This window comes from Strix aluco, chromosome 12 (genome assembly GCF_031877795.1).
Source record: "Strix aluco isolate bStrAlu1 chromosome 12, bStrAlu1.hap1, whole genome shotgun sequence".
NCBI classification, from domain to species: Eukaryota; Metazoa; Chordata; class Aves; order Strigiformes; family Strigidae; genus Strix; species Strix aluco.
Window position 1 is genome coordinate 4,251,868 of NC_133942.1, and position 26,726 is coordinate 4,278,593.

The 26,726-nt window shown below is 50.1% G+C and overlaps 1 protein-coding gene across 3 annotated transcripts in view; it reads right to left on the reverse strand.

The window, feature by feature from the left end:
- The window catches only part of CPEB1 (cytoplasmic polyadenylation element binding protein 1), a 42,630-nt gene extending 15,904 nt beyond the window's left edge, over positions 1–26,726 (reverse strand). For 2 of the 3 annotated variants that reach the window (XM_074837019.1, XM_074837018.1), the window contains exons 1-3: positions 26,649–26,726; positions 20,810–20,987; positions 10,611–10,799 (exon numbers count right to left, since the gene is read on the reverse strand). In XM_074837019.1, coding sequence (XP_074693120.1) covers positions 10,611–10,799; positions 20,810–20,987; positions 26,649–26,663 — 382 coding nt within the window. In that variant the 5' untranslated portion in view covers positions 26,664–26,726. Of the gene's footprint in view, positions 1–10,610; positions 10,800–20,809; positions 20,988–26,499; positions 26,576–26,648 lie in introns of those variants that run through there. The other variant, XM_074837020.1, reaches the window with a different exon arrangement.

A 26,726-nucleotide genomic window follows, 5' to 3' on the forward strand; every position in this document is an offset into this window, starting at 1 on the left:
CCTTCTGCCCTGATCTCCTTGCCCTTACCAAGAGAAGCAGGACAGAAGAGATGGGTTTCAGTGCCACGGTGCTTCTGCTTCCACTTGGAGACACCTGCCGTGCCGAGAGGCCGCAGAGCTATATGAACATTTGGGGCAGGGTGGCGGAGGAGGGAAGCAGCGTGACCGAGGCCCTGGAGACTGAACACAGTGCAGTTTCTTTTGTCATTCATCAAATGAGCTTGTAAAGAAAAAAAGGCTGATGTCCTAAACAATAGCCTGCTGCAGTTCCAGAAAAACAGCTCGTCTGCAGTTTTTACCGCCCAGCCAGACTCTACCCTGGTGGGGTGGGAGCAGGCTGAATGTTTTAGTCAGCCAAAAAGCAGCACCTCCTACAGACACTAAGCAACTTCATGGCAAGAGAAACATTTGCATGTCTGAAAGGCAAATGGGCACCTTAACCACCTCCTACAGCTACAGTTAACATCTCTGTAGTTACAGCAGTGACACAGTCAGACAAGCTGCCAGAGTGAGTTTTCCCCCTCCATCACACACGAGCACCGAGCTGTTTAAAGCATGACCCGCTCACCGCAGGGGAAGGGGTGATCAATACTCCAGACTAATCTTAAGTGAAGTTTTAGTACTTCACGCCTGCAGCCAGGGGACCTCACACTGCCGATGAGGAGCCAGCACGCCTGCAGCCGCAGCACGGGGAGGGCAGGGGACACCAACTGAACCAAGCCCAGCAGAAGCTGCGATGACAGACGTAAGGCTGCAGCACATGGTACAGGAACAGGCTTCGCATGGCACAGGGAAAGCAGACATTGGATTCCCCCTTCTATTCACTCCTTAACAGGGAGCTACAGGGAACAGGCAGGCTCTTATAGGTGCCTAAACAAACAGGGAAAAGCTGCAGCAAGAGAAGTGGCACAAATAATTTCTCTTAAGTAGAGCAGCCATGGGACAGGGCCCAGAGAGGTGGAAGGCACTCAGAGCTCATCTGAGAAGCAGGTTGGATACCTCCAGAGGTCCTGCCCAGCTGAAGTCTTGCCGATTTGATTAAGATTCCCATTACTCCAATGGAGAAAAGTCACTGCTGTTATGAGAAAAGCCACCTGAAGTCAGATGCATGCACCCTCTCCAGAGCTGTACATCACAACAGAAGTCTCGATCATCTTGAGCCAACTGCCAACTGTCAAGAAAAGCAGCTCCCAGAACTGCAGATGTGATCAAACCAGCAGTAACCATAATCTAAATAGGAACTATGGCACAGCCCTTTTTGTTTCTGAACTACAAAAGAGGAACCTCTGCCCTGACAGATTCTCCATTTGGGGCGAAGAAGAACTGAGGATATTCGGGCAGCTATTTCTGGTTTGCTAAGAAGGGGGCAGGGAAATAAAAAAGGCAGCATGATCCCACAGCTGAACCACAGAATTAGAGTCAGGACACCTGAGGTCTATTCTTGGTTCTGGCACTAACATGGTAAGTCACTTCCCCAGCATGCCCTGAAAAATGGAAGCAGCAGTAGAACTAGGAACACGGAGAAGCTTATTGCAATTAACATTTGAGAGCACAGGTCCTCCTCCTGTGCTGAGAGTGGGACCTGGCTGACAACAAGCCTCACTGTTTCTTGAGGCAGGGAATTTACTGCTGCATTTCTAGGAAGGGAAAAGATGCCCAAGGTAAATTTCAAATCAGTAAAGACAGCTAAAACACAATTCAGGATTAGAAGTGCACAGATAATTGCATTCACTAAACAGACTGCCACAACTGTGTTTGTCTTTAAAAAAAGATCAGAACATTGAAATACAGCAGGTTTTAACATGTATCAGTCCCAGAGAGATTTAAAAGCCAACATATCCAGGTCAAATTCCGCACAACAAGCTTTAGCTTTGCAAGCCTCAAGAACAAACACTTCTATATTTAAGTACCAAACTCCTCTCAATTATCTGCTGCAACATCCAGGGTGCAAACTCTGCAGCATGTGTTACTTTACATGCTAACAAGGATGAGTGACTCATTTTCACTGCTCAGCTGCATCACAGTTTGTGGGGTGTCAAGTCTATCAGGATACCACCTTTAGGGGAAGGTATGGGACAGGCTTTAGTCCCAAATGCAATCTTATTTGCAAAATGGCACACAAGCCTCACTAAGGCATTCAGCTGGCATAAAGCCTCTTACTTCATCACTAGGTTGGCACAACCAGCACCACCAGTGATGCTTGCAGGTTCCCTGTTACCTTCCAGAGGCCTGCACGCCTCAGGTACAGAATCAGAGCTTCAGGGGTTTGCTTTACCTTCCCTCTGCACTCTTGGAGAGAAAACAAGCCAGAGGGGCAAGGAGGGAAGCCAGGCATTTATCTGTGCCATCTCAAACTGATGGGGGCTGCTGCTGTGTCTGAGTGGCCTGTGAGCTGGCAGTAGCACAGACATCACCTGTGATTCAGCTGTTTTGTCAGTGCCTAAGGGACCACGCACAAGGCGAGTGAGCCAGGAGACATGGGATACAAGGTGCCGAGATGAACGATGCAGCACAGGCTGGAGACACCCTGCCCAGGGCCCCTGCCCTCAGCCCCAGCCTCTGGATGTTAATTCAACCCCACAGCGGTGGCACACAGCATCTGTGCAGTGACAGCTAGAGGACCACAGCACCTTTTGGAAGCAGATCATTTCAGAGCCAGCTCAGTGGAGGTGCCCATTTAAACAGGCCTTGATCTGGGAACACTGAGGCAGCCCATGAATTAGTTTCTACAGCCCCCTTGGGCTATGCTACTTTTGCCACCCTCCAGCTGCTTTCCTATCCTGCTCTGAGGAGGAGGTTGGACTAGATGACCTCAAGAGGTCCCTTCCAACCTGAATTACCCTACCACCCTAAAAAGACAACCTGTCAAGAGCACTGCAGAGGGCTTAAGAGGTCCTCTTACAGCAGTCCCACATGCAGTCACCACACGAGAAGTCAGCTAGAAGGATTTCAGCTGTACAGACAGACCAAAGACTTTTTGCTGGCTTGCTGGCCTTACCCCTAGAGTCACCACAATGGCAGGTCATCCCACAACACCACACTACACAGCCTGGTTACCAGGGCAGCACACTCTGCTCAGGCACAACACAGCACCAGGGACAAACTCAAGTCTAAGGCAGGAGCAGATGCTGAACTCAGAGCCTGTCCCACCAGAGCTGGGGAAGAGCAGGCATCACTCCTACCTTTTGCTACAGGCAGCCCCAGCACACTGGGAGAGCAGCTCCCAAAGCCATGCAGAAGTCCAGGCAGTTCCCCTACCCAGCTTCAGGTGGAAGCACTCAGACCTGCACATGCTGTAGGGTTTGTAATGAAGGCACTGAGCCAAAGACACATTCAGGGCCTCTTCTAGAGAGCTACCATATTACCACTGATCAAGCTGCCACAGACAAAGCCTTCCATGTCTGCTCCGCCCAGCAAGCACCCCATCCACTGCTTAGACAACAAGCAGCGCAAGGGCTGGAGGAAAACCTACCCACCCCATCTCTCATTTGGCTGACACAATTCTGGGGATGAACTTTACCCCAGGCCAGAGCTTGCACAAACTTAAAACACCCTGCCGCTATCTCCAGTATTCATCACAATGGGGAAAAAAGCCTAAGCTACTAACCACCTGGGGCAGCTGAGAGCCACCCAACAGCAGCTCCGACGATCAACTCCAAGAGAACATGCTTGTCAAGACTCACTTCAGGAGCTAGCCAAGAGAACGTACTTCAGGCTACAACTTGAGTCAAAAAGCTTATAGGCAAGCTCCATGAGACCAAAGTATTTGTACACACCAACATCACCAGGCAGTGGAGCACCACTCATTATGTCTCTGAAGGGTAGAGATCTGCCAGTGCCAGAGCATCTTCTTCACTGCATCTCTAACACCTTTGAGCAGGATCAGATGCTTGAGAAGCCTGTGCCTTCCTTGCACCCACACTTGTCTGCCATTACCTCCAGAGAGCACACAGGCAGCAGCAACAGCCCCTCAGGGTTGCTCCAGAGGCTGCAATAAAGCATCCGTCCCTGACAGAAGTCAAGGGGAGGGTTTTGGGTGGTACATGCCCACTCCTGCAAGCCATTCCCAGCACAAGACTGGAGGCTGCCCTGACCCACTTCCATTCTAGCTGGACACAAGCAGAGATGCTGGTTAGGTTCCTGTTCCAGTTACTCATCTATTTGCACCTTCTATTTCACAGCATCAGCACAAATAAAAATAAATCTGTTTAGGAGAAGCTGCTCAAATGGAAGCTTTAAGAGGTGGATTAAGAGCAACTTCATTATAAACTAATTACAAACTCAGTTTTGATAGTTGTTTTACTTATTTGATACATGTTTTATTCTGTAAAGGATTAAATACTGCTGCCACGTGAGCAGTCTGCAGCTATTAAACACTCCCTACTTTCTACTCCACAGCATGGCTGGCTCCAGCCAGCAGTTGAGAAATCAGCCCACAGAGCGTGAGCAGCCCTTACAGAAACATGTGCAAGAAACAAGTGTCCATTAAGCATCCACACCAAGTGCATCCTCAGAAAAGCCCTACATGAGCTAAGACAGCATGGGGAAAGCTTTTAGTAAGGCCATCTCAGGTACTCCTGAAGCACAACCGCCAAGCAGCAGACCATGCAAGTCAAGCCAGCTCCCAGCTTTGTTTCCTTAGAGCATTATTATAATTAACCTCCACACAGAAGGCACCACCACCATATTTGTGCTTCCACTACTAAGCCCTGAACAGCAGGCAGGCTGCTCCAGAAGGACCGGGGCTTAACGCACAGCTGCTAGGAAAGCCTGTCTTCCTCTCAAGACAATGAAGGACACCGAGAACATGGGGATTCAGGATCCCCACCACCAGCAAGTCTTTGGTCAGCTGCCTGCCAGAGTCTCAGGTACAGGTCTGAGGCCAGCAAGAGGTGGTCTTGCCTCCTTGCTCCAGCATATGCAGCCATACCATCAGAAGTATGAAGGAACCTTTTATTGAGTTTTCTAGGCAGACTTGGGATTAAATCTGAGCCAGTCTCAGGGTAAAGTGCTCACTCCCTAGAACTGAAGCTCCCATTTCACTAGAGAGCAGAATAAAATCCTTCTTGGATACCCTGGTGACACCTATAGTTAACCAGATACCAAGCTCTCCTCTATCAGAATGAGCCTCTGAAACCTTCCTCTAGCATGAGGAAAATGGTTTTCACGCAGTCAAGCAGGAACATACAGGAGTTGAGGGCACACCTAGGCAGCGACTGCCTTCTGAAGTCACTTCTCCAAGAGACAGCAGGTAAAAGAGCAGGAGGAGACCCGTACATGTAGAGGGCCACAAGGGAGAGCACTATGGAGGAGGCACTGCGCACCATGCTGCAGCAAAGGTTAGCCTAGCAGCAAATTAAACAGCCAGAGATCTGGGGGACTTCCCTCACCCAAATCCTCTGCCCATCTAGGGTCTTCTTCAAGCTCTGCACCTGAAGACTCAAACCAACAGCTCAAAGAAGGCCAGTGATTGCTGTGTTGTACTTATTAGCAACAACCACCCCCAGAATGATTAGCAACTCTACCACTTGCAGGGATTTCTCAGGTGCCTGCCACCACATACACAGCATTTCTGGGGACAGCCTGAAAACAGTCAGTCCTGGGGGAGCAGCTTACGAGTCCCTCCTGCTGTTATCGAGAAGAAAGGCTAGGAGTCCATGACAACAGCCATGTTTCCTTCTGTGCGACAGGTCTTTTCTTTAATCCTTCAGAGACGAGGTTTTACCTTGAAGACTTCAGAGTGATTTGTACTCAGAGGCCTCAGCTATCTGCCAGGCAACACACAGACTGCCTGCAGTTCTAGCCTAGCAGATTTTAAGCAACTACAGATAACCAACATGTTCAAGATTATTGCAGAAAGAAGTTGCTGTGCTCTGGGAAGCAGGAGAACTGGAAAGATTCAGCAGCACTTCCCTACCACAGGCCATTTCTCCAGCACCAGAGCAACTGCAGCCGTAACTTTGCAGGCTAGAGAATAAGACAGCAGCAACCACCCCAGAGAGGGCATGGATGAGGCTGGAGCTGCAGTCTCAAGAGCAGACAGATCCAAGGAAAAGCTCAAATCTGTTGCTGCACCAGCAGCTTTGGGATCACACAACAAGAAGAGGCAGATACAGCAAGGCAGATACAGAAAGAGCTCACCTGCTCAGGCTGGGCTCACCTAGAGAGTCCAACATCCTCTCTGGAAGGAGAGCTGATGCTTTTGAAAACACCCTTGCAGGTCAGCATTGCAAACTTAGTGTTAACAGACTGGTTTTAGGATGATTTCCCAGTGGGCAAGTCTGGTGTCCCACATAGGGACAGCCTCCCAATGTAGGGCAGGACAGACCAGCCAGACCAAGCAGTTGGCACACAGGCTAAAAACCAGCCAGGGAGACCCAAAATCTGCACACAGATCTGCTTGTGTACTGCTGTCACCCGTTCTCCAGGCAAAAATTGGATCAAGACCCCATTTGCTTGTGCTCCTTGAGGAATACAGCAGTGAAGGTAAAGGATACCATCAAGGGCAGTCCCATCTCACTATCTCTTAACCCCTCCTTGCCTCTGTAGAGCGATGAACTCTAAGGTCTTAATGCAAGCATCCGCCTAGTATGAGGTTACTTTAAAGAAGGGGAAATGCTACCTCAAGAAATACAGCTAGGGATGGCAGGACTGGAAGTGTTCAAGGCCAGTTTCCTGCAAAAGCCCCTCCCCGGGCCACAGAGCAGGTTTCTGGGACTTGCTGAAGTATTTCCAGCCTGACAGATCTAGTGGCAGCAGTGGCTTTGAGATGCCTTTCCTGCTATGAGACAGCAGTTCAATCCTACAGCCAATAAATGCAGGCAGCTCGAGCCTGCAAGCAGCTGCTGCCTCCCGGAAAGGCTCTCTCCAGACACCAGCCTCAGGGACTGGCAGCGCATCTGGCACACTCTCAAGGGCTAAGCACACATCCACAGTGCCTTAGGGCACTGGACCCAGAAGGAGAACTTGTTACAGATAGCCTTGTCTGGGTGCAAGGGGTTCAGCAGCCCTTCGGGAAGAGGGACATAGGCAGGATCGGAGTGTACAAACCAGCCTCGCTGCTCTGTGGCCTCCTCCGGCACGGCCCCAGCTGGCAGCAGGCACCTGATCCCACTGCACCACACTGCGCTGTGACACCGCCCCGGGAGCACAAGGTGACACCAGGAGGGTTTGCAGCCAAAGGTCCTTCCCAGGCTGAGAAAGCTCCACACTGGCAGGTTCTACGCAGGCAGGAGCTGAGGTCCCAGCTTATCAGTACTCAAGCACAGGCACTGCAGGGGACCACATCAGCAATATTTTTAGCTTGATTGTTAGGTTTTTTTGCATTTCCACCCTTCCAGCCACCTCCCCGTGGGTCTGTGCAGCTGAGTCACTGCTGGAACCTTCCAAACGCTTGGGCGCCAGCAGCACAACAGCTCTGCTTGGCAGCACCATCCCTCAGCCCCTAGAGATAGTCCAGCACTGATGCAGCCTCACCTGCTCTCAGGACACCCTGATGGAGACCCCAGTCCGTGGGGCTAGGCCAGCTGCAGCCTTCCAGGCCTCAGCACTGGCCACTGGGAACATCTGGACACAGCAGCACCCTCTCCACGTCCTCCATCTTTCCATCACAGCACAGCTAGGCCACCTGGAAGCACTGGCATCTGCCAGCTCCTCAGATCTGTACAGCTTTCAGACATGGCAAGACTCTTCTGCCACCCAGAGAGGAGTGTTTCACAGCCTTTCAAAAGACATTCCTGAAGTACAAGATCTGCCCTCCCAAGAAGCTCCACACTGCCACTTCAGGGCCCTTATGAAGGAAGAAAAGATAAGGCTCTGCAGACATGGGAGGCATGGACAGGCTGAAGCAATACAAGAGCTGTGTAGAGATACCAGCCTTTCACTTCTCCAGCCAGCATACACCATCCCCACAGCTCTTGGAGCAGGAGAGTAACAGCAAGACCAAGGAGCTCTCCTGGCCCAGCTGCCACACACCTGGGAAGGAAGGGTGGGACTGAGAAGGAGAAAGTGGTCTCAGGACCATGACACTCCCCCATCATACAGCACTAGACCCTCTGCAAGGCCTCTGGAGGCCAGAAGCTCCTCTGTGGAAGCAGCACAGCTGCATTTGGGCTGGTTTTACATCCCAGCCATCCTCCCTTTGTGTACTTAAGGGAATACCAGGAGTGAGGAAACAGGCCTCTGCAGACATCATTGGGTGCCATCTTCCAGCAACTGTTACCACAAGTTGTCACAAACACCCACTGGGTGCAGATCATCTGAGCCCAGGGTAGTGCCCAGGGTTAGACCCTTTCTAGCACTCTTCCCAGGCCTCTGCGGCAGGCAGGAGCTCCAGCACAATGCACTGCAGTCAGTGGGGGCCCCTGACACCAGATACACCCTCTGCGAGCAGGGAGGTCACCAGAGCACCTTCAAATCATCTCCAGATGAACCTCCCTCTTGAAACCAAAGGCCCCTCCACCCTTGACAGCAAACCCCTCCCACCACCATGGTCCACTTGGCCCCACCACCCAACCTGCAAGGTGCAAAGCCTGGCACAGGCTTGTTCGAGCGTTGCTCCCTGCCTGCCTGGGCGCTGCAGACGTCCCCGCCTCTGCCAAGACAGCCTGGCAGGAAGCTGGCCAAGAGAGCACTGGAGACAGCTACAGTGGATCAGGTGGGACATCCGCACCGAGCAGCCGCCTCAGCGTGCGACAGCCCTTGTTCTGCAGCGCCATTGTGCACCGAGCCCTGGGTGTTGTGGTTAACAGCAGCAGCACCATTCGGCATGGATGTTGCCCGCTTTAAAACGTACTCTTTACAGTAAAAATCCTACAACACAGGTTCAGTGCCCTGTAGTCTGCTAACAGCCATAAGGGGCTCAGCGCACAGCTCTCAGGCACCTGTCCCACCCACTGCACACAAGTTACTTTCATTTCTCCCTCCTCCTTCAAGGTTTCAGCTGGCAACAAAAGGAGGACAGATACTGAGTATGTGGTATTCCCTGGTTTATCAGGGGAAGCCCATAGGACCATGTGCTGAGCAGAGCAAGGCTTAATAAAGCTACCGCAGCCTGACTGCAAGCAGACCCTAAGTGCCTGTGCTGGGGCCCACATGCAAGCTTGCACACCAAGTCTTGCAGAAATTAGATGCAGAAACTAGAGTGAGCCGTGCTGATGAAGCTGTCATTTCAAACTCCACTACCCCACAAGTGATTTTTTTTTAATTGGTTTTACAACCCATGCAACAACATTCAGGGCTGTGTCCCTGCTCTTCCTATCCCAAGGGTAGCATCCCCTGGACGTGAGATGTGGTTGACAGCACCCCCTTGCACCTCCAACCATCTACGTGGGCAAATCACACTGCCCAGGCCACCCCAGAAACTATCTACATTCCTGTCAGCACCAACTTTACGCCTGGGGCCTCCTGTGTCACCCAAGTCTGCGCAGAGATGCACTACCCTTTTAACAAAGCAGCAGCGTGCTGCTATAAAGGGATGAGTTTCTGTAGCAACCAGGCTGAACTTGTACAAACTCTGCCAAAGCACTAGATCTTTCCATGGACTGATACTTGAACGAACACACCACCATTTGTGAAGCTGATTTTTACAGCCCTCAAAGGCTGGGAAACAAACTCTTCCCTCTGTTTTATCCCCCTGCTCCATCACCAGGCTGAGAAGATGCGTTAAGTTTGTGCACGCAGCACCCCTTTCTCCTCCTGCGATTTTACAGAGAAGGCTGGTGCCTCTGGAAGAGTTAACTGAACCCTGCATCACTCCAGGGGAAGCACCCAGCACCCCAAAGCCTCCCCTTCTGATCCCAGCTGCAAAACCAGACTGGAGATGATTGAGGGGGAAGGGCAAACCAGCCAGCAGTGCGTGGCTGCAAGCCCACACCCTGCTAATCACGTAGGTTTGCGCTGGACCAAAAGAGTTAAAGCAAGAAGCCATTCCGCTGCATCTCCTCCAGCCCACTGCTAGGCACAGACCGCTATTTCTAGTTGAACGTGGGAGTGGAGAAGGATCCCTCCAAGTCTTCCACCCAGCCTGCGAGCTGCCGGCTGAAGTTGTTAGTCAGGTGCCGGCTGCGCCTACCACACCCCACAGGCAGAGTTCAGCAGGCAGCGCAGCCGTAGCACAGGAGCAAGTGGTGCTGCCTGGACTTTTGCAGTTGGGCAGGGGGGTCCCTCTGCCAGCATACACCCCCCAGCCTGCAGAGCTACCTGCCACCAGGGATTTTCTCAGGCTGCTGGAACGAAGTTCAGCCTCACTCCCACCCAGCATGTTCAGCCTCCTGACACCACACCCCCCACCCACTCCCTCCAAACACAGGGAGACGATTTCTACTCTCTCAGGGAGGTTGTTCCTCCACCAGCGGTACAGCACCGAGCAAAACAAAGTCTGGGCACTTCTTGTCTGCAGTGAACTGACAGCAGAGCAGAGGGGGCTGTGGCACAGCCAGCCACAGCCTCCCCAACTCAACTGCCATATTACACAAGCATTACAGGTCAAGAAGCCCCCATCAGTAACTGCCAGCACCCCGTTACACAAGCAAATCGCTCCGCATTAGCTTGAAAACAGCCAAAAATAAAAGGAATCCAACAACTGTTGCTGCATGTGTCAGCAGACTCACCGGACTGTGTGCTGGTTTGTGCTGCAGCATCAGAGTCCTGGGTGCTCCAGGGTCTGTCCCACCCTGTCAGGTTGAGGGACTGCAGGCCAAGGCACAGATCGTTGGTGTCTGGGAGGCCACGGGAAGACTCTTGTGTGGACGTGGGGAAAAGCATCCTGCTTGCCACCGCTTCTTCAGAGTCCTGGAAGTCTGCTCAGATTGAGAACAAACAGAAGCTTGAGAGTTCAGGGCTGCTTTTTTCTTTTTAAAGAAGGAGTTTTCCAAAGCGTTAAACCCCGAGCGAGGTCTCGTGCTGCTCTGAAGCCACGGCTTCTGCAACTAGCAGTTGCACCCCAAAAGGGAGGGCTACCATATGTCCAGAAACCAGCCCCCCACCCCCCTCAGCCCCTCCACCTTCCTATCCCGTCTGCATTACTGACTGGGTCAGCATGTGACCAGGCTGCTGATGCTTACTGTGCTGACTGTGACGTCACTCAGCCATGCAAGAGAACTGCATCAGCTCTTACAAAATAAAGGTAAGAAGAAAGGATAAGATTCCCCCAAAAGACAAGACAGCAGGCAGGAAGAGAGGTGCAGCTCCAGTAAATCAAGGGAGACAGGCAGCACAAAAGCAGGGCTCCACAATACGGCACGGCAGACGACAGGCTCGAGGCAGCAATCCCCCCAGCAACGATGATAGCAGCAGCAGCGACAGAGCAGACAGTTAGTTTTAGTGCTACCCAGCTCTCCTGTCCCCGCCTCCCTCCACCCACAAAACCCAAAAACACTTTAGTCCTGGACAGACTCCAGCTGCTGGCTCCAATTCAGAGCCCAATGCAAAGCTTCGCAATTCTGCTAGCATAATCTATTTGGTTCAACTTGGCCACTGTGCCTCACTGACTCTGCATTGTTTACCACTGAGTAACAAGGATAACCTTCAACCCCACCGCTACCCAGAGAGAAGCCCATTATCCTGGGTCCAGCCCGAGCGGGCACATCATGCTGGTACAGGAAGAGGAGGACCAGCCAGAGCGCAGGACCCATTTCACATCAGGAATTTTTCATGGCCTGTTTACCTTCCACTCGCCTGGTTGTCCCCCCTCTTTCCCAGCCCTCCCCTCCCCTGCGGGGTGTTCACAAGCCTACGGTACTGGAGACACCAGATTCTTGCCTCGGTTTAAGCCTGTGCCAACAGCCTAAGGAAACGCAGCAGGTTCATAGTCTGAGAATTCCAGTTTAATGCAGGGATCTGGGGGCTGATGAAACCACAAGATGCTCAGCTGTGTTACCCAAAATCTGAGTCAGAGGGCATTTATAAGCCAGCTACCAAGCAGCAGCAGCTGTCTCCTCCTCCCCCTGCCCCCACACCCTCCCACTGTGCCATCAGATGTACACCTCGCACACACCACTCCCGGCTCTTCAGCGGGGTGCTGCAGTGACTCCAGCCTGTCACGTTATCCCTCACGTGCAGCCCTGGCCATCCCAGACAGCCTGACAGCGTTCCTGGCCTCCTTTTCCACATCCACGGCCACATCCCATACCACTCAGTTGCCCGTGACCTAGCCAAGCCCTGGCAAGGGCTGGTGGCAGTTGGGTACCCTACATGAGACACAGGCCACTGCTGCCACCAGAGGTGGGTCCCTCACCTTCACCCCACGGCAATTTGGGGAGCACCAACATTCCCAGATCACAGCAAGGGGGCTGAAGCACTGCAGCCGGGATGAGAGCAGCTAAAACCGTACCTGCTGGCAACATGCCACCTTCCCCCTTCCCAGCTGCAGCCTCCTCCACAGCACTTCACCAGGATAGCATCCACCACAGCTTTTTTTTTCTACTCCCCTAGTAGTACTAGTACAAGCTGTAGTGCCAATTCAGTCACATTACTATCAAGCACCTGTAACAGCATCAAATATTCCTCCAAAAGCATCACGCTGCATCTTCAGCAGAGTATTTTACTCCATTAATTCTTCCAGTATAGTTTTCAGATTGCTTGTTTTGGACAGGCCCTAAAAACATTTATAATGCAGCTGTAGGGAGGAGAGGATAAAGGCACACTGCTCAGACAACTCAGTTCCCACAGCAACCATAACTTGCCCATATGAATATGTAACATTTCTGCATTTATGAAAATGCAGAAGTGCTGTGCTCTAGCCCAGTCTCCTACTACCTTCCCTTTGGGGACCAGGATCTTGCTAGGTTTTAACACCATCTTCAAGATTAATTCCCACCAAGCTTCATCTTCTGGGGAGCAAGGACACAGAGTATCAACAGACAGCAGAACTTGAATCCCACCCAGATCCAACACCTTGGATGAAACCCACCACTAAAGAAATAAGGAAAATAGGGAACAAATTTATCAGCGACAGGAAGCGCTCACTCCACAGCATCCAGCACCATTTTCCCTAGCCATCTACATTTTTCAGGAAATAAACTGTTTTGTTTAATTGAACCCAATCAGATTCAAGTTCAAGAGATCTATGTTTCCCTCTGATGACTCCAATCTACATTAAAGACAAGCTCCCTGCAATTCAGTTATGGGTATAACTGCTGAGGCACAGAGTAGAATTCGCTTAGATAACCAGCATTTTTTAATTAGACCTTTTCCCATCCAAAGCAAACAGACAGTACAACCCTGCTTCCTCTAACACTCCCAGTCATGCTGAAAGATGGATACAGGTCATCAAGGAAAACCACCAACTTAAAAAACAGAATTTAAATGGATTTCTGGAATAGTTGTTTTCAAATTCAGAGCCTGGAAATTTGTTACAAAGCAATCAATTGTTGATGGCAGGCAAAACTAACAGGATACTGGGGCAGGAAGAATTAATTTCCTACAGAAATTCAGTCTAAAGAGTCATTACCTCAAGTTACTCACAAGTAAATGTCTACTAAATATTAAATAATTTCACTTTGCAACCTGACACAGCCCAACCCAGCCCAAATGCTTCACTGCAGACTTTCCCAAGCCCCAAGAACCACCACGAGTCTTTCCAACCTGGATTTATCCCTGGAGTTGCCACTGGAAGCCAACCATCCTGGCAGAGGGAGCTGTGTTCTGTTGGGCTCATGCCCAAGCGTCTGGGAGAGACTGAGCTCCCGCCTCCTGAGCCGGTTAGGTTTGATTTCAACAGCATCATGAGAAGAAAGTCCTTAGTAAAACACTCCCATGCCAGTGTCAGAGCAGGCAGCTCTCCTGGATGATGTCCTCCTGTCTGTCCAGGAGATCCCTGGAGCCAGGGTGCACTGCAGCACAGGCTCAACAACTTTCCACCCCACCACCTGGACAGCAAGCTGCATTTTTCAGACTTCAAATGTTAGCACCGCATTTAAGACATTTCAAAGGCTTCTTAAAGGTAAGCATCTCCACACAGTTCAGCCCTTAACCTGCAGTTAAACTCTGCCAGCCCAGACAGCTTACACAAGCTGCAGCCCCAGTCACTTGACCCCACCCAGCACTCCCTCCTCACTTACACCAGTTTAGGCAGATGAGTTTCCACCCAGGAAGCTGGGCTGGGAAGCTGATCTGGTTAAAACCAAGACACAGGGAGTTAGTTTTAAGCCTGGCTCATTCCCCTGATCTGGTATGCAGCGTGGCTGCACCAACCAGGCATTTGAAACAGGAAAATATTTAGAAAATTACAGCCTAAGCCTGTGTGGAAAAGGCAAGCAGGGACTGGCACCAGGAGCTGTGATCCACAGGCAGTTTGTGGCAGGCGGGTTAAGGTAGCATGGGGAGAGCTGAGCATGATTCAGTCCCCGTCCCGTAGCAACAGCATCTCTTTGCCAGACTTAGTCTTGAAAGGTAACACTTCATTCAAGCACAATGATGTTCAGATGTTTGAGTCTTCCAGACCTAGACCAAAGCCAGCTAAAAATCCAGCAAATGGGTTAAGCTTGAAAAGTGAGAAAATCCAGAGAAAGGTCACAACAGAATAAGTAAGCAAACACGAGCCAAACAAGCTAGATCCCACTCCTACCACCTCTGCCGTCACAAAGAGGTCTCCCTTTGCTCCCAGATGGTAATTTCTAGCAGAACCTGAGCATTGGGGAGGCCCCTCTACAAAAAAAGGCCCAAGTGTACAGATCAGGGGAAGCATAAGCAGAACTCAGCTGTAAGCTCTGTTCACTGACAGAACCAGACTCACCTCTGTGTGCAACCTACCTTGTGGACTAGAGCTCTGACCAAGGCTGAACTTCCAAACCAAATCTGGAGAAGCAAGGGGCAAGGCCAGCATTTCTGCAGCCCTGGGATCACAAATGGGAAGGCAGCTCACAGCAAAAGCATTGGTTTGCCTCACACCTCTTTACACCTCCAGTTTTAAAGGCTAGAAATTGCATCCCTGAAAATTAAGCTTCTCAAATACATTTTGCACACAAGACAAACAAATCTCAAGTGAAAGCTTTTTGAGGATGAGCCAACTGTATTCCTAAAGTACACTGGGGATCATCAGGGGCTTAGGAAAGCTCTTGTTAGGCATAAACCTACTAGTTACAAGAGGTTTTCCCGATACATAACTAAGCATCTTCCCTGTAATCGGAAAAATTCCTCAAGTGGAGACGTTTGCTGCTGCATGACCTGTTTCACAGCCAGATGAAGGAGTCTGCCTTATTCCAACAACCACAAACACTTGAACAGCTGGCAAGCAACTATTTAAGAAACTAACAGAGAGGGCATTGCAACTAAGTCTTGCTGCTCTACCTACCTCTTCCAAGAGTAATAGTGAGAGACTGCCACAGGATTACAGCACCAAAGCCAGAATGACAGAGTACATCAGGAAACCTGCTGGATCTTCAGCAACACCATCCAATTTGCAACAGCTGCAGAGTGCAACAGCTCAAGGCCAAGTCCCTGCTCTCTGCCGAAGAACACCATGAGCTGGTCCCATTTGCAGATGTGATGAAGAAACCAATTTACTAGAACTACCTTCCAGTACAGAAAAGCATTGTGCCCACGTAGGCAAAGACCTGTTAACGTGACACTTGAAATATAAAGGTCAAAACCAAAAGCAGTAGGTGCACACTTCTTTTGGGGCACAGGTGTTGAATTTCACTATTCTGGATGCATGTACCTGGCATACAGCACTTATGTGGGACAAGCTCCAGGTGAGCTCCTGCTAACACACAGCCTTGCTGTGCCTCAGGCACCCTGTTAACCCCATGCACTCCAGGCAAGCAGCACTACATTTTGGGTCTCTGCATCTTACAGCATTTTGTGCCCTCGTCCAAGACCACACACACCTGGTCAGCTGCATCTAGCCCTGTCTGGCATGTTTCCTCATGGCTGCAGGGCAGTGAAGAACAGAGGAATTTACATTATAGTACCAGAGAGGACTTTTCGGGTGGCTAAACAAGTGATAGGTCATTAATTGACTGCAGTTGAGAGCAAACAGGAAGCCAGTTTAGTCATCAGCTAGTCTGGGTTTGCATTTGTCCTTCAGTTTTCCTTAAATAAAGCAGCCACGGAGAATCATTAGGACCTGATGGGCCACAACTAACAGCCATTACACTGAACTTGGCACCTTAAGCCACTCCCCCACACAGGAAGTCATTTAAGCATCTCCCATTTCTTCACACAATGGACTGTCAACTTGTAGCAAAATAATGGCTGCTTTGTCTCAGTTAAATGAGCAGAGCTTAATGAAAAAGAAATCAATGCTGCTGGGACATTTGGGGTACCTAAAATCCTTTTAAATCCATTTGTTTTAAGCCAGCATTGCCTTCGGTTGAAGCCAGTCAGCTTAGCCAGGTGAGTAAATGAGCATGCAAGAGCCGAAGAGGGAGCTTTAGTCACTGTTCTACTTAAGCTGGAGGTTGTGCCTACAGAACAGGATGATGATTTCAAAAGCTGGTTTAGGTTTTTTAACCAAATCTGGTAGCAGCACCTTCCACCCAGCAAGGCCCAGCTTTAAAGCCTGGCAAACAAACCACCTGCTACCTTAAGAAACTGGCTTTGCTCACATTCTTATTCAGACTGGTGATGAACACGCAGATCAGCTTTAAATTTGGGAGCTGAGAACCACATGCCCTGTAAAGCAGTTGCCCAAGGACAGGCTGCACTCCAGCAGCACTGGCACAAGTGGAGCTGGTAGATGTTGACTACTGCCTCTATCATGGCCACATTCTCTCTCCCATCTCCAAACACCACACTAAAAGCCTCTAAAGCTTAATGTCTGCACTATACAGAACCTTGCTGAGGAAGTTTTGCCATTCTCCAGGGAGGAGTGAATCAGCCTGAAAGGCAGGTGTTTTGAAGCACCATCCAATCCTGTCCCAGAAGCTACCAGACAGGTTCTACAATTACAGCTTTCACCACACTGCTCCACTGTCCCTTCAGTTTGGGCTAGCAACCTATGCCTAGTGCTTGGGGAACTCCTGGAGCAAGCACCCATGAACCACTGCGGTGGTCAGGCTGGGCCTGACAACTCAGATCGTTTTGACGAGGCAACTAAGTTCACCAAGGATTATCATTAACTGCAAACTGATCTTTACAGAGATTTAACATTAGGTATGGCAAGCTAAATCTCCAGTGGCAGTCCCTTCTGTCACACAGCTCTGCCCAGATCTGGATAACTCTCCAACTGTGTCAGAGCCAGGACTGCTGAATAAGCTCGTTCTCTCACATTGCTCAGCCTGCTGCTGTACTGATCTCTTCTTCCCAGTACCGCCTTGCTGCGCACCTCATCGCATCGAGTAAGGTGTCTCCACACGTGTTTCCCCAATAGCATTAGTGAAAGGTCACAAACTTCTGCCGTCCCTTCTCCACCACGTGTAATCCTCTTAATGCTGAAAGGAGCTTCTTAAACACAAGTCCAATCCAGGATAAATTTAGTTTGACCTGAGGAAGACAACTGAAAAGCTTGAGGGACCATGAATAGATTAAAGTACAAGTATTTCCCTTGCTGGAATAAAATCTCTTCCCCCAGCTCTCCCACCAAAAGAGTTTAAGATGTAAAAAAGACAGTCCTTTCACCTGTTAGAGCTAATACATTAAGGGTGGATCTCCAGGCTCATAAAGACCGCCCAAACTATGAGTTTCATGATAATACAGCCTAACTACAAGTTGTTCCTGCACCAAGTAAAAAACACCAGAAGCTCATGAATTCTTCGCAAGTGATTGAACTAGGAGCAGTGACAAGACAGCACATGGGATCAAGGGTCTCTACTCCACTGGTCACCTACTCAGAAGCCAGGCTTACTGAACACAAGACACTGATCCTGCAGAGCCTTGTCTTGTTCACTCAAAGGCATGGCAAACAGCTCCAACAGCCAGCTTCAGGCTCTAGACCATCTGCCCAGCACAGGGAGCAGTTAGCTGCTTTCTCTTCTGAATTTTAGTAATCAGCTGCTCAGCCTCACAGCCAGCAGGTATGAATTTCTGCAAGAGACAGCCACAACCTAGGCCAGGGTCCAAGTGCTGAAGCACCTCCCCATTTGCCGATCACAGCTGTCCTAGGATTCACGTCCTTGCTGACAGTGCCAACTTTTTCATGGAGAAGATGCTCATTAGCAACACATTAAACAACAGAAGCAGCTCATGCACTTTTCTGATCCAGAGACAGAAGGAAGCTTGCAGAACTGCTGCATTTAGGCCCTCATTACCTAGTGAGAGGTCCTGACTCTGACACTAACAAAACAAGACTGGGACTGCAAGTAGACTAATAACTCTGAACTGCCTATGCACGGGCAGATGCTGACTCATCCCCATATTTACAGCTGATAACTGCTGGCCTGGCCAGGGTAGCTCAGGTCGTATCCATTACCAGTCTCTTATACAACCCAGAGGCACCTCCCGAAAGATCACATGCTTCCATTAGCCTAAATGGTCAGGGCACCCAAGGTAGCCACTTTCTAGCCCTCACTCAGCAGTGCCCAGCATCCTTGGGGAAGCGAGCAAACCCTGCCCTCATGCCACCACAAGCATTTGTGCCACCACACGAGGGATTTGATACAAACTAAAAGCCTCCTCTCAGGTTAACTAATGCTGAGCAGGGACTCCGTGCTGCACAGGCGGCTGTGCCAGCAACCAGCACCCACATGTGAGACTGGCCTCAACGGCTACACCAGGAACAAGAAAAGCTGCTTAGGATGGCCCAAAAAGCACAACTCTGGTTGGCCTGCAGCAGAAGTAATGCTTACTAGAGGAAGCCTCCTTTTTTACATGGAAGTCCCACTGTACTTGTCCTACAAGGTCTTCCATAGCAGTTACTCAGCGATAGCCTGAGACACAAGCACAGTTTAACACCACTGAAGGGAAATTCACCCAGTTCCCAATCAAGGCACCACCTCTCAGCAGCTCCACACCAGGCAAGACCCTCTGCTCCAGATATCCACAAGAAATACCACAGTAACTGACAGACCAAGCAGAGATTTACATGCAGTAGGTCAGTAAGCAGGTTCATTTCATTGCCAGATGAATACCCCAGTCCCTCAGAGAAGCACTTTAAAAATCTAGAAGACAGTGCTGCAAATTAAAATTGATGTGCCATTTCTAAGCCCAGACCTAAAACCAGAACTAACCCACATCTTCACAGGATGGATCTGCTCTAGTGGGCAGGGACAGTTGCTTTGTCAACTAAGTTAACTTTGGCAAGGAAGCTAAAACTTAATTAGGCAACATTCCCATTCCAAATTAGAAATGGAATATGAAGGGCTATAGCTAAGATTTCAACAAGGCAGCCAGAAACAACTCTTTCATGAACTCATTGTAAGGAAATAAAGAAAATACTTAGGTTTATTTCTCCCTTACGCTTCCAGTGCATCAAGATCAGATAACTACCACTGTGCCAAGGGACAAAAAAGTCTAAACAGCTCAGTACAACAGCACATCTCTAAAAATGCACCACTAACCACACCACTGACCTGAATTAGTTAATATTCACTACGCAACTGCTCAGGAGTAGCCAGCATATCCGTTTTACTAGGCACGTTTCAAGCAATGCTGGCTATAGATCCGTACCTCGAAGCAAACGATTCACTTCCTCTGGTATTTCTGCAGCGCCAGCACAGGATCACATGGCCAGATCAGCCCCTGCTCCACAGTGCTAAGCCCTTCAAATACCCGGGAGATTAAGCTGCACTGGAAGTCATCTGGTAGCAGTCATTTTGCTAGTCCAGAACAAAGTTGGACTGCACAAGCATCAAACAGACCCACAGGATGCCCAGACACCCATCCGCAGCTTTTTTTACAGCCATTTGATTAAAACTCAGATTATCCATGAGCACAAGACAACCCCGTCTCCAAGTGACTGCAGAGAAAGCTTCTCTGCCTACAGGAGCCTGCAAGGTCACCAGCTGGTAAGGTTTTTCCCTTTACTTCCCACTTTGTTTTGGGACAAGTCCAGAGGGTCAGTTTGTTTCCAATAATGGCCAATGTGTTTATTGACCCTATAATTCAGAGGCTGGAGGAACAGCAGCAATCTTTCAAGTGCCCAAATCCTTGGCACAAGTACCATTGCACAGAAGTGCACTGGCAAGAGGAACATCAGGCACCCAGCAGGTACATTTACTAGCAGATCTTGCCTACTGTAAAGGGACAAAAGCATGTCCTTCACTTACATAAAAGTAAGATTGGACCCAACACTCTTTGCTTTGGCACGGAGCCTTCTGTTTTGAGGCAGATCAAGTGCAAAATGGCAGAATGTGCCCACTCCCCTCAGCCTACAGGAACCAAGAATTTGCAGCACTGATTTCATAATCCCAAGTTTGCTCTGCAAGAAAGTCTTCACCTACCTGTACTGCTTTGGTGTGCTCTTAAATACACAACTAACTGACCCTTAGCAGACACGACTATTCAAAATTCTTTTGCATTTTTAACATATGCAGCAGATCAGCCATACTAACCACCAATAGATTAATCCTGCCTCCAGGAGAGGCAGACTGTAAAGGAGTCTGCTGGAACAATCTACACCAGAAGCTGGCAGGTCAGGCAGCGAGAGCTCACGTCCTGCCCACAGAGTGAGCCACAGCATCACAGGGATAAGCAAGCCTTCCCTGGCAACTCCACGTTGCCAGGGAACACCCGGGTTATCCATTTCAGGCACACAAATGAAGACCCTGGTACCAAAACAGCACTAACCCTGACTCTAAGCATCTCTGATCACCAGCCACCACACCACCAAGGATTACCACCACCACACATTTGCCAGGTCCCACCAAGCAACTCTGCCCTTCCACCAGCCCCAGATCCTCAAGCTCACCTCGAACCCAGCCAAACACATCACCTGGCAGGATGTCACGTTTGCTTTTTGTGACAGGCGTGGTGCAGACTCCACTGAAATCCAAAGAGTTGTCCAACATTGCATTTATTCGGCGGAAAATATCTGCATTGCTGCAAGTGGAAAGTGCAGGGGCATCTGGGCTATCCCAGCAGTCTTTTGTGCTCCTCCCAGTATCTTCTTTCTGGTAAAAAAGAAGAAGTATTAGTGTCAAGCGGGCTAGTACTCACTGCTTGGCTTTCAACACATTGTGGAAAGTCTGGATTGCCTCCAATACTCACATTAGCTTTAGCTCCAGGTCTTAGCAACACTCAAGTACAGTTCTTGGCATTAAAGAAACAGTTAAGCAAACAGGTCAACAATTTGTCAGCACAGCACATAAGACCAGGACTGCCCCTGTCACAAACTGGTACCAGCACCCCACAGTTGAGATGAGGTTTAGACTAACAGCCACAGCACTCAAACTATTTTGGTTGCTAACACAAGCTCCCTGCTGCTTTTCTTCAGCACATCACAAGACTAAAGCAGAGATCTGACTAACAAGGGCATTGCATCTTCTGCCCAGAATCAGCCTCCTGACACTGGGGGACAAGCGAGTTGCTCATGGTCAAGGCAGCCACCATGAGAAACCTCCTGTGCATGGCAGAAGGGAGTAAGGCTCACCTCACCACCCATGGTTGGGACCTCTGAACATCTTGGAACAGCTCAACTCAGCCACACAATCACTTCAGAAAACAGGCTTGCAGAAAAAACATGGCTTCCCAGCTAATCAAACAGAGCCCCAAATCCTGAGGTCGCCCTTGGAAAGGCAGAGAATCAAATCCTGATCTTTCCTTTAGGTAGCAACTCCTGGCTAGAAAGGGCGGTTACCCCAAACCAACTCTGCTTTAGCACAGCACTCCACGGGCATTGATTTACCAGCATCAAGGTTTTAGGACCAGGGACCACCTTAAACAAGCCAAAGGTCTTGTAAAGCTTCCTCTGCATTAAAAAAGATCAAACCCCTCCTGCTTCCTGATGCTGGTCCAGAGAACTGGCGAGAGCAGCTGAGCTTCCCCCAGCTCTACTTGCAAGCCACTTTCACATCCAGGCTTGTTTCGATGCAGCTGCACAACATTCAAGCCTCTACCAATCTAGAAGCCACTAAACTTAATCTCTAACCAGCATTCCTGGACTGAGGACAGGTCTTCCTGCCACCCAAAAGCCACTGCAGCAGAACTCTGCTCCTGAACATGCTGAGCAAACGGTATCGCTATCAATTAAGACCCACATTAAAGAAAAGAGCAGGAAGGCACAACCTCGCCAGTCTTGGCCTCCAGAGCAGAATCCTTGCCATTAAGCAAATCGAGTTAGAGCCAAATTCAAAGACTGAATTGCAGCAAGGCTGGCAAACAAGCCCCTGCTACTCCAGGACACAGAAGCCTATAGCTCTAAATTGGGCCATTTGTACTTGTCAAGGAGACATTTAATACATCTACCTTCTGGATGCATTCCCACAAGAGTTTTGGGCCTGACTTCCCCCACATTACCCCTCCTGCTTCACTCACTAGCAGGCCTGGAGCGCCTAGCTGGTTTTACTTTCAAATCATCCCTTACTGATCTTTCCAGTATGTGGCCTGTGGCAGAAGGCAGGTCTAAACTGAATTTCACACGGACACAGGAACTTTATCCCAGCGGGAGCAGGGGACTTGCATTTCCCCCCTCACCCTGTCATTAGGAGCAGTTTTACTGCTGCAACATACAATCCGATGGTTTTCTCCACAGATGACAGCTTCCCCCCCACCATTTAGCTAAAAGCAAGGGAAACTGTCCTGGAAGCAGCAGGAATAAGCTACCGAGTTGTCAACTGGCACAACACCTCCAGGCAGGACCTGAACAATCGATTCAAGATTTCAGACTGTTTAAGGCTATTGACATCTATCTATTCAGGGCTGGGGTCCGGGATATTTGTCTACTGAAAGGCTCAGCCCACCACCATATAAGGTCCTGGGGCTCTACAGGCACAATGCAGGAGCATTTACAAGCCAAGAGTGAAACAGGTAGGGCTGAAAGTGAGCTTCAGGCAAGGGGAAGCAGGCAGAGCAAGCTTTAAGTCATCTTTATAAAAAGCAGCTGAGGAGTACAGAAGCTCAATTTAAGAAAGTATTACCAGTCATCTTTAATAAAAAGAAGTGCCGCATCAGGCTGCTTTGGCACAAGTGTGAAACTCCATATTCTACTCCTGTTACTGCTAAAGAACCACTTACAGCAGGAGGAAAAAGCTTTTCCCTAGGAATTTGTGCTAGCAAGACAAAAATAAACCCAAGCAGCAAACCAAACGCCTGACCCATTCCTGCTCATTTAGTATCTGATGCTTCCCACAACTGGCAGCACCAGTCCTGCTATAAACAAGAAAACAGAAAACAGTAAGAGTACAGCCAAGCATTTCCACAAAAATTCCTTCCACTTACAGAGCTGTTAACCTTAAGACTGTCAAGGATATCCTAGAGACACCGCAAGCATCCTGGATACAGGAGCTGGCATCCAACCCCTTGTAGGAAGCAGCTCATGTCTCTATACCTTCCTCCAGTAAAGCTCACCTTCCCTAAGCTCGAGATACTCCTTCGAGAAGAGCTCTGCAGGTCTCCAAAGCACGCAGGGCCCAAACCCTTCAGCAGCCTGGATAGTCCAGTGGAAAGAGTTTGCAAACATGTAGCTGGAGAACACGCCCATATCTTTTAGTCTCAGAGTAAATACCAAAGCACAGGGAAATACCATGCCTGAGGCTGCATCCTCCAGAACCTGCTCTGCTCGCACATCCCCAAGCCAAGACAAGCAAAGGAGCACTCGAGCCCAGCTAGGATTAGCTTTCAGTGCTCCATCGCAAAGGATTTTGCAATAGTTAAACACATACTGCCTGTTCAGGCTTCTCTGGAAGTCCTCCACACAGCAACAACTCCAGCTACAGCCCACACTCAGAGCTGCTGATCCCTCCCCTCTGCTTCCACCGAGGCACCAGTCCAGGAGCACTGGTGGGTCCTTCTTCCACAGGCCCCAGCAGTGACCTGGCACACCGTGTGAAACACCGGGGTGTAACCAGTGAGCCAACAATGGCCGTTCTCAGCTGGTCCCGCCTGCTGCGGCACACAGTGCCAATCCAGAGGACAACACACCATTTTATCAGTGCAGCCACTGGATGAACAAGTCAATACAGAAGCACAATCCAGCTGACAGGTCATTTAAAGTCACCAGGAGTCTAACAGCCTTTCCTGATGCCTGGTGAGACACCCAGCCTCCATTTAAGCGCTGAGAACTTCTAGAGATCTTCCTAGATCAGAAACAAATGAAAAGGGCAATTCAGTTCCCTGCAGCAGGCACGCAGGGCCACAGAGCAAACGACTTAGAGGCTTCAGGTTAAATCATTGTGGTAGATCTGGAACACAGACCCAAGAAGCATCGCACACAAAGACACTGCAAAGTGAATCTCAGACAGGAGTACAGTCCATCGTATCCTGGCTCAGCAAAACCCTTAGCCAAAAACCCGTGTCCAAGCATGAAGATATATCCCCAGCATGCTCTGAAGTCTCAAGGAGGGCACAATTCGGCTCCAGGCACCTCCAACACTCCAAACAAAACACATCAGAGTGAGAAAAGGAGTACCAGGCTTGATTTGAAATCAGGAGGAGTTTCCACTCCCTCAGAGTAGCAGAAAGACAACCAGTGAGCCTTACCACCATGGTAGAGAGCTCTTGTTTGCTGGCTCTGCATCAAGAAGCCAGCAGCTGAAGCACAGCAGCTGTCAGGTCTCTGGAGTTCCCATCCCATCAACCCCAAGTAAACCCCATGGCTGCAGTTTACCTGCAGGAGGTCCTGCTCCAGAAACACATGCACAACCTGCAGCAGCTCAGTCAGAAGAACAACATGCACTTGTGCAGCAAAAGCCACCAAAGATGTCCAAGGTAAGTGGAAATGAAGGCACCTCGACAGCCCTGAGACAGACACGCCTGCAGGAAACCTACAGATAATGAAATCCCAGGGCTAGGCAGAACCCGCAGCATCACAACAGCACTGGCACAGGATTAGGATATCCTAATCCTTAGGGAAGTCATTAAACACAGCTCGGCTGCCACTATGGCCAAGATGTGCATTAGCTCCTGGGGACACTCTGGAGCAGACAAGGCTCATCCACCTCAGCTACAATTCAGCCTTTGCTTTTTATGTCCTTCGCAGAAATCCCACTGGGGCAGCGCCATGCTGATGCCTGAAGGGGTTCTCAGCACTGTAGCTACAGCCAAGAGGGCCTCGAATCCTGAGACAAAGTTTAAGATGCTGTTAAAAGGGTGTCAGTCTCAACATAATCAAGAGAAGATGGCTCCAGACTTTGATCAAAGGCAGCTCAAAGTTCTTTTTTGATGGCATGTTTTGCTTCCCAAGCTGAAGTCAGCTACACCAATGTAAAGCACAGTATTGGTGTAACTGTTCCTACCAAGCAACACCACTAACAAAGCAACAAGCTCACACACCCAACTCATCCCAAACAGCGTTAGGCTAGGCTGCATCAGCCTCACCATGAGCAAGGCTGAGCTTAAGCAGCTCGCCCAGGGTTTACTGTGTAGAGAGGGTCTTGAACACACCCGGCTGGAATCAAAACTGGAAGGGATTTTGATGGTGTTATTTTACAGGGGAGCACTGACTTCAGAACAACACCAATTTTGCCAAAATTCCTGTTTTTAAAGAAATTTCCCTGTCGAGGCACCTACTTTTTTTTTTTTGAAACAAAACATTTTGAAGCTCTCACTCAAGCAGCTTTGGAAACAAGCAATATCACAGCAGCCTGTATGAGCACATTATCAAAGCAGAATAAGGTTTTAATTGGTTTAGGGAGATTGTTCCAGTTGAGATAAACTGCAGCAAAGCAACAGGATCCTGAAACTCCTCACAAAACAAAGTTCCCACCCCTTGCACCACTCCACTGGAGCCCCTCACCAATGCTCCAGCTGCCAGCACACATGGCTAGCCAGTCACAAAAGCAGCGGTAATGAGCATTAATTGGTTTTAGCTGGGGAATACTGAAGGGTAAAAGAACTTCTTTTTCAGACTTGTCTCTTGCCTTTGCCCATATACCATAGTCAGGGACGAAGTCTCCTAGGTCACTAACAAAAGCCAGTCTTGCTACAGGGAGCTTGCGGTCACCTGGTTTAAGAGTAAAATAGCAACTCCCTTCCCTTTGGACGCTAAAAAAAAAAGTTTAGAAGCACTCAGAACTACTACTTGCTACCAGACAAGACCCAGTCAAGTCAAAACACACCCCACCCCCATGAACCAGAACTCAGCACCTCCAGCTCAACTTCACCCCCCAAATAACCTGGGATGAGGGCAACCACAGGCACCGCTTCCTCACTGGACTGGGACCACTGAGTTTCCTCCAGCAATGGCTTCGCACCCAAAGGAAGCACAGGTCAGTGGATGAGTTCCCTGAGGTGAAGCTCCCTCAGAGCGCCTCGTTCCCTCGGGGGCGGGGGCAGCCGCTGGGCCTCAGGGCTTCACTTAGCATCAGGGTCCAGCCTCTCCGCGCTCGGGGTCCCCCCCGAGGCCGGGCCCCTGAGAGGAGGAGGGGATCCCGTCCCCGCTCCGCTGCCACGCACGGAAAAAGGGCGGGAAATTGCCTCAGCGCCGCTTCCCACCCCCCCCCCCCTTCCCCCTCCTCCGTCACCTACCGCCGCGCGCCGCCAACGTGTGAAGTCACGTGACGGGTGGGCGGCCTTAAAGGGACCGCGCGCGCCGCCTCTCTCCTCCTCCCTCGGCTCCGTGAGGCGCCGGGCCCGCCGGCACGTGTCCCTCCCGCCCGCTTCCCCCCTCCCCTCACCGGCGGGAAGGCCATGGGCGGCGCTGCAGGGGCGGGCGGATCCCGGAGAGGAGGGAAACGACAGCAGCAGGCAGCCCT